Source organism: Aplysia californica, unplaced genomic scaffold (assembly GCF_000002075.1).
Source record: "Aplysia californica isolate F4 #8 unplaced genomic scaffold, AplCal3.0 scaffold00181, whole genome shotgun sequence".
Taxonomy (NCBI): domain Eukaryota; kingdom Metazoa; phylum Mollusca; class Gastropoda; order Aplysiida; family Aplysiidae; genus Aplysia; species Aplysia californica.
The window spans coordinates 712,411-720,702 of NW_004797451.1; the positions used below are offsets into that span (position 1 = coordinate 712,411).

Below are 8,292 nucleotides of genomic sequence, written 5' to 3' on the forward strand. Positions count from 1 at the left end.
CCCCAGAAACCTGTACATTCCGAAAGTTCAGTTTGTGCCACATTATCATATCAACTACATGTGTCCAAGAAAAAACCAGTATTAGCTTATCGGCATTCCGTGGCAAAGGATCACCATTTGCCCCCGTGACTTCTCGGACATTAACGGTAACCCTCGGCAATAAGTTGTACGTATTAGAAACTGCCAGATTGCGCATTTCGAACACCCGACCATTGTCTCTCTGTGCGATTCGATCAGCAATAGATGTTCACGTGAAGATCGGCTAAAATTTGGCAAGTTACGAAAGGCGATCTTCCTCCTTCATTCTGTCTATCTTTGGGTTTTCGCTGTGGCTGGAAAATCTGTGCATTTATCTAGAAAACCGAATAGTGAACATAGAAAGAAAACCGCTGCAAGAGCAAAACTTTCTCAAATCTGTCTAGATAGAGAGAATCGGTCAAAATCATTATGAGGATTCTACGGCAGCAGGATAAGGCCGCCATGCATGAAACTGATGCTAAAATAAAAAAATAAATGATTCGACAATCGAGGGCGCAAACGAAGGAAAACTAGAGTGCAGGCTTTCTGATTGTATTGTCAAGATTGATGTTCCCTGATTTGCCTACAACAAATCATGGATTTTAAAAAGCATGCAAAACAAAACCCATTAAAATATATTTTCAAAAAACCATAATCAAGCTCACGCAGAGCAATAATTTGTCGGTGATGTCGCCACGCAAAAATAAACTAATATTCGTCACTGTGCTGTCACTTGGGAAAAGAAAGAAAAGAATACAAGCGTCGTCCGATTTTTAAATTTAGTTTGTTCGGGTTTGCCATCGTGAGCGGTCAGTAGTCAGTGACAGGGTTTTGACTGTTCATGTATCGTAAAAACACTAGCCACCAAAAAGATAACGTTAAAAAGCAACAATGCCCAGGCTACAGGCAGGCCCTTTAAGAATGCTCACCTCTCCCGTCAGCAGGAAGATGATCTCAAAGCTGTGCTTCACAATCCTCACGGCCATCAGCTTCTTCCCGTTGTTACGGCCGTGCATCATAAGACTGCACGCCAGGCGCTCCACAATGGGGCACATGGCCTTGCGGAAACGCTTCACCTGGTAGCGTCCAGCGGAGTGAGGCAGATACTTGGCATACTTCTCCTTCACTGCAATGTAATCCTGGCGTGAGACAGAGGGGAAGAAACAAACTGGTCAGATGTATATACCTATGATATATATTATAATAAATAGATTGGAATCTGTTGAATACAAAACCTGCGGGACTGGAGGGTTTCAATTAGTTCAGTTTAGAGAGGTGGTTCAAAGAAAGAGTTGGGGAAAAAAGTACCTAGATGTAATGTATTAAGAAAAGTCAGGAATTTCGGAGAGCAACAGATACTGTTCATAATTTGAGCTGTGGGTTTATTCTAGCACTAAAATCGACCTGTACTTTTTCCTTGTGATACCACCGAGTACACTTCATAAACTGCCGAGAAAATATGTGGATATTCACGATAGCATTAGACACTTGTTAAGTTGTACATGAACGAATCTCGAATTGTGGCCCAGATGGACAGAATTGCAAAAAATACAGCTTTCTACCACCGGCGCATCTTTTCTCAGTAGCCCCACCAATGTTTTGTCATTCATGTACCAAAAGCTGTACAACTTTTGTTGAGCCGTTTTTTTAATACTGTTTTTTCATTGACACTTGTTTAACAAATTCCACAATTTAGCACTGCCAACTTCAGCACGCCTAATGAAATGATCAGACAAGTTACAAAGTCCGTTCTTTTTTGAGAGAATTCAGGTGAAGAATGAGCTAGATCTGATGTTTTCAGTTCCGATTTTAATTCCTTTTTTGGTGAGCATGCAATCATCACTTTCAATTTTCTCAGTAAGCTGAAGATTTCATAATGGTTGGGGTATTCCTCCTGAGATCCAGGTGTAGTACTGATGTACCGTATCTGTATCCTGATCCGTAGGGAAAACTGAGTTCTCTGAGTGCAGTGAGGACGGAATGTATGGACTATTATTATAACGTGTCACCAAGCGGTAGAATCAGGCACTCATCAGTTTGTGGGCAGGTGCAGTTCTTGGTACCTTTCAATCAATGTCTTTCAGTAACATTCTCATAGAAATGTGTTTTTACATGGATAGAAACAGAGGTCCAGCCAAAAAAATAAAAATTCGATAAAAATGTCCAAACTGGCAGAAAAATGGCTGCTTCTCCTATTTCTGTATTTTGACGAGCGCCCGATTTCACCATGCTGCCTCACATATGTATGGGATAAGCATTGTGATGAAAGCAGGCGCATGTCAAAACTGACTTTGGGAGTTTTGGAAAATCACCCTTCAATACACAATGCTACTGCACCACAGAATGTAGCATCATAACGTAGGGAGACATTTTACATGGGGTGCAAATTGGCACGATCAGTTCGGTTTGCAAACCAGATTGAGGGCACAAACCGAATGCCCGCCTCGTCGCCAAAAAAACAAACACATTTGTCATCAGCGATAGAGCTGGGCGATCGGTTTACAGATCATCCAATGGGCATCCCACACTAGGTCCCCCCCCCCCATTTTTGTAGTTCTTCCACTCTCTTTTACTATTGGTTCATTCTTGTTAATCAAAGCGAGGATTTAAAAATCTTGAAACATTTACTGAACATCTTTACATAATGCATTTTTCTTTGCTTCGAACAACTAACTTTACTTTACTTTTCCGATCCAGCGACTGCTTTGAACAACAGAATTTGAATTTCAACAAAATATATCACTCAACCACATACAACCGCAATTTTTTCAAATCAGTGCTTCCACCAGCTGAGGCTGAAAAGTAAGGAAAATTCTGCAGGGTCAAGGGACAGCTAGACCTGCATGTGAGCCTCAACCAGATTGTCTGAAAATTTTGCCCCCCCCCCCCAATAAGAGCTTACTGTGGGTGTCATAAGGAAGGACTTCCGAGAAACAAGCGACCACCCCAACAAACACAACAAAGAAGAGACCTAACCCTACCCCCAAAAAAGGACCTGCAACGGGCCTCATGTAAAAAGCCCAGCACAAGTCCAATTTTTAATTTAAAAAACCACACCCCAAAGCAAACAAGGAGCATAATATGGCCTACATCTAGATCTACATTGCTATAATTATAATAGGGTTTGATACAATAATATGGCCTACATCTACATCTACATTGCTATAATTATAATAGGGTTTGATACAATAATATGGCCTACATCTACATCTAGATTCTAGATCTACATTGCTATAATTATAATAGGGTTTGATACAATAATAACACAATAGAATTGGAATATGAATCCTCCATATAGATCTAGTAATCTAAATGAATCGAGATCTAGATCTTGTAGAACAAGTGAATATGAATAGGCCTTGAACTAGAAATCCGCATCCGATTCCGAACAGAGGGACTCATCTGAGTCTAGATTCTAAATAAATAAATAATTCACGAACCTGATGAAATGCATTTTACCAATATTAATATTACAGCACAACCTATGATAGGGTTTGACACAATAGAATTGGAATATGAATCCTCCATTGAGGTCTATAATGATCTATATAAATCTAGATCTAGATTCTATTAGAATAAGTGAGTTGGACTTTAATAAATCGACACGATCTGAACAATTGAATTAGTCAACAAACGAAATTCAAAATGGCCGCCCGAGCACGAAACTGAAAGTAGATAATTTAGGTCGTTCTTTTTCGCATTCGCATTTCTACTCAGGTTCCGACAATTATGCCGGAAACGCCGCTGTCGGCACGAAAACGAAAGTGCCGACAAAGCCGACGGGAGAAAAACGGGTGCTGGCAGTCGGCCAGGCCTCGCACTTCGTACATTGACTAATATAGGTGGGCCTAGCGATAGCATCGGCCGGCTCGCGATTGTCGGATTTCAGACGATTGTCGGCAAACATGCAGGTCTAGACAGCGTCCCGGTGGTGATTCAGGGGGCGAACCTCCTGAAGAAATTGAAATTTAGTGCTTTTAGAGGGTTGAAAATGGCATTTGGGAGTCTGTTTGAAGAGATTGTCTACAAACCATAACATTTATTTTATCACCAACATTTTGTCTTACTTGTTTGATTTCTTCACCAAGATCTACATAATATATTTCCATTGACAGCAATGTTTAAAGGCAGGTACCCCTTCTATTGCTACTACTATAATTCAATTAATTTGTCATCGCACCATTGATACAAGGCGAACCTGAGAATACTGAATATGTACCTTCACAATACTGTCACCCGCAGTATACCCTAATTTTCCTTAAATTTCACGCCAGGGGGTCCCTGTCACAACCTCGGAACACCACTTTGAATTATTCTTGATTTTAGTACTTTTAGCATAATTTTTTTCCATTGCGGCCCTTATCGCGTTCCTGTGCCGTAGAATCTTCATACTGATCATTTCTCTTGATCTAGACAAATCTGTAAAAAAGTTCCTTTCTGACAGTAATTTTCTGTCTAAGCCAATTTACTTGATCAACGCGCAGATTTTCCAGCCGCGACATCAATCCGAAGATAGACAGACGGAATGAGTGAATGATAGAAAGGAGGAAGTTGGCACAAAAAGTGCTCCCGATTTAGATCAATCCACAGGTAAAAATGTACCGCCGTCCAACCCGCAAAAAATGCAAGGGGCTTAGCTGAGTAATGGCCGATTGCAGGAAATGCACAATCTGGCAGGTTTCTAAAACATTAACTTATTGCCGAGAGAATTACCGTAAATATCCGTAACTTATACTAGTACTAGATGATACGAAGGCTAGTACGGATCTTTTGCTGCGGAATTTCGGCACTCCTACGCTGTTGCAGCTTTTTACGGGAGTTGATAATGATGGAGGAACAAGTACGGAACTGGCAGAAAGTAAGGATTTCTGTAAAAATACGGAAGAGTGGAAGCACTGTTTAACGCAAAATTTTTTGGGTTAAGTAAAATTGAATAGCTGGCCGATGAGATTTAAAAAACAACAACACAGCTCCAACGACATGGAAAACAAAAAAATCCAGAGGACTCACGTTCAAACTGATGTCGTTGACCTGGACATCATCTGTTGACCATTTTCCAAAGAGCTTGACCTCTGGCAGCTCAGCAACGGTCACTGCCCCAGCAGCTGCGGCTGGGGCGGCCTCTGCTTCCCAATCATCAGACATAGTCAACTATGTAGGGTGATCCCTCGATTCTCAAGACAAAAACAAACATCAAATTCCATGATCATTCATTTCAGTGCATAAATAGAAATTCAAGTATGAGCTGGAGTTTACCTCTGTACACACAAGGAACAGCATTAATCAAGCAACAAATCTCTTATTCTTAGACACTGTGCCCACTCAGGAGGAGAAAAGAATTCTCAGCTTTTTCACATTTTCCTTCTGGATTTTGCAAGCAATTTTCGATGAGATAAAAAAAAAAAAAGATGACAGAGCTAGGAAGAAGAAATGAATAGAAATTAAAAAATAAAAGGGCAAAATAGTCATGGACAGTTCTCCTGGGCAATCAGCATCAAGGACATGATCGGGTAAGGGACATATGTAATGGAATCAAAAGCGCAATGAAAGAGATCTTGGTGGATTCATCGTTGGCTTGACTCTTGCAAAAACCAAAGAAACTCGACAAAACACGTCACAAGCCTACTTTGATCTTGAACTGTACACTTTCCCGCTAGATCTATCTAAGTAAAGTTTTTCAGAAGACAAAGTGTTGCCAGTCGACAACAAGTTCTCACTGCACAGAGGGTGTCAAAGTTAGCTGCACAGTACGTAATGACGTACACTGTCAGGATCGGACAGTTCCTAACTAATCTGGGAAGGCGGTAAATAATTACAAATCAGAATCAGGGGTGGGGTGTTATCGTATTATTGTATAATTTAAATTAAATTTTTTTAAACATTCCGATCTAATTTAATGTTTTGCAGTTAAGTTTGATATCTTAGCTCACAGATAGATCTGGGCTCAAATAAGGGGGGTGGGAACTACCGAAAAGGCACCCTTACACTGAAGTCGTAACAAAAGTGACTGATTCTCTCCAACTCATTCAGCTCCATTTCTGGACCAATGTCAATGAAAACTTGGCAACCAAACAGAAAATATTGCAAAATAATGGTATGTGGACGTTGACATTTGTCCACATAAATTAACCTACATCTATATTTTTAGTCTTGGAAACACTTTGGTATCAGATATTCCATACAATAGATCTAGATCTATAAGGAAGGCCAAGAAATACATGCGACTAAACGTAGAACGACGCATCTTCCTTATTCTAATTTTAATGTTATCTCTGCATAGTTGTGTCCCCTTTCCCGCCTCAATGACACTACACAGAATTCTAGCAGTTCTTGGTCAGCTCTGCACTTTAAAGTAAGTCAAATATTACTACGCACGCGATTAAACGCAGAAAGACGCAAACTGTTTTTAGGTACGGCGCCCATCTTGTTTGACGTCAGACCAGGATTCCCCTCTGATCACGTGACTACATTTAAGTATAGCCAACCGCATGGCACCAAAGATGGAAGTGTACGAAAATTGCCGTAAAGATGCTGGAGGATTAGACCTAGATCTACACCCCCCCCCCCCCCCCCCCGCATTCTTCATCACTAATATACATAAAAACTTCAAAGCAGCTCTACAAATTATAATTTATGATGGGTATTTTTTTGTCTTTCCCTCCCGTCTCACACTTAGCTACCAGTTGTCCATTTTCTACTAAATAGTGATGCGCTGAACACGAATATCAACTTCATTTCCGTCACAAATTAATAGTTTTTGTAATATATATAATTGTTCTTAACGAGATAGGCGTGCTTCGGACCAATCGGGGGGTGCCCCCCTGAGGTAAAAGAAAATCTAGGGGTTTTTACCCAAAATTTGGCACTACTTGGATATGGTGGTCCCGACTTTGGTGACGGAAATATAACCCAGAGAAAATCTAGATCTAGAATCTAGTTTTGAGTCCAACGACAATTACTTCTGATTCTAAGTCTAAACTATTAGATCTAGAATCTAGAGTCACGACCCCCTTCGTGGGACACCTCCCTCAATGGGACACTGACTGAATCTAGTCGGTTTGATCGCGTCTCGTTAAAATTTCGCGGCTTTCAGCAGCCCAGTTTTGGTTTAGATCCAATCTAGACATATTTTTCTTGGATCTGCAAGAGTGGCAGCCTTCTCGTGACTTTACTTTTCTTTTGAGACCTTTTTTTTCTTCTCAGTCGAGTAGGCGAGTAATGGCCGCCGCCATTTTTACCACTTTCATTTCTTTTGTGTGAAAGTTCATAAAGGTACTGTGAATGACATCATAAGTTTAAAATAGCAACAACTGGCCCAAAGGGTCTTCCTGAAACCTAAAAATAGTATCAGCCAGGGTTTTTTCCTCCAATCAACCACTGTCCCGAGATTTTGGCTGTCCCATGTGAGGGGTACTGTCTTTCACTATGGAACCCTAGATGGGCCAGCTCCCCAGTTCAGGGTGTGAAGCCCTAGATGGGCCAGTTTTCAATATTCTAGTGCTATCCCCTATCCCTAACATGGGACAGGTGGCCCATTAAAGGTATTGGTTTTAATGTGGGACAGGTCCAGTACTGCTGGACCCATATATGGGACGGCTTCCTATATGGGACAGCTGCGACATGGTTTTAGTTTTGAACTTATATTGTAATCAGCTACTCTGTTCAAGTTACATGGGACAATTTTTAATGTTAATTCTTGAAAGTAACCACTCAGTCTACAGAGAGAGACAGTGGTACTGATACACTTATGTTTGAGTTTTTAAGTGGGACAAATTGGCATTGATCTCTGAACTTTCATGCTAGAGTGGAGTTTTTTCTTAAGCACTATGGCACCATCAAAACGCCTTGCCAACTCTGAAGATGCCATCCAGGCTACAGTGGATGCTGTTCAGCCCCCCCCCCCCCCAAAAAAAAAGAGCTTTAGGGAAGCCTTCAAGCAGTATTAAAATTGTATGCTTTATTTAGAGACAAAAGGATGCCATTTCAATCAGAACACCCCAAGCACTTAATGGGAGCGCAAGAGGGGCGGTCCCAAAAGAAAAAAATTTTGAACTGGTTTAAAAAAGCAAAACAAGACATTAGCAAAGTTGATCCAGGTTTGCTCAAGTGTCCAGAGAGGATTTACAAGTATCAAAAGTGTCCTGCACCATGTGTTGTGAAATTGTTACAGCATGCATGTTTGTTGGGAGCATGATGTTATATATAGACTATAATAGACCTATATATATGTCATTGTTCAGTGTATCAGTACCACTGTTTTAAAGTGAAAATGAA

The 8,292-nt window shown here is 40.7% G+C and overlaps 1 protein-coding gene across 1 annotated transcript in view; it reads right to left on the bottom strand.

The window, feature by feature from the left end:
• LOC101852407 (40S ribosomal protein S5) overlaps positions 1–5,222 on the bottom strand; it is a gene marked incomplete in the record, with an annotated part of 11,248 nt that extends 6,026 nt beyond the window's left edge. The window contains 2 exon segments of the mRNA XM_013082566.2: positions 948–1,157; positions 5,029–5,222. Of these exon segments, the coding sequence (XP_012938020.1) occupies positions 948–1,157; positions 5,029–5,163 (345 nt within the window).
• Between the last annotated feature and the right edge of the window lie 3,070 nt (positions 5,223–8,292).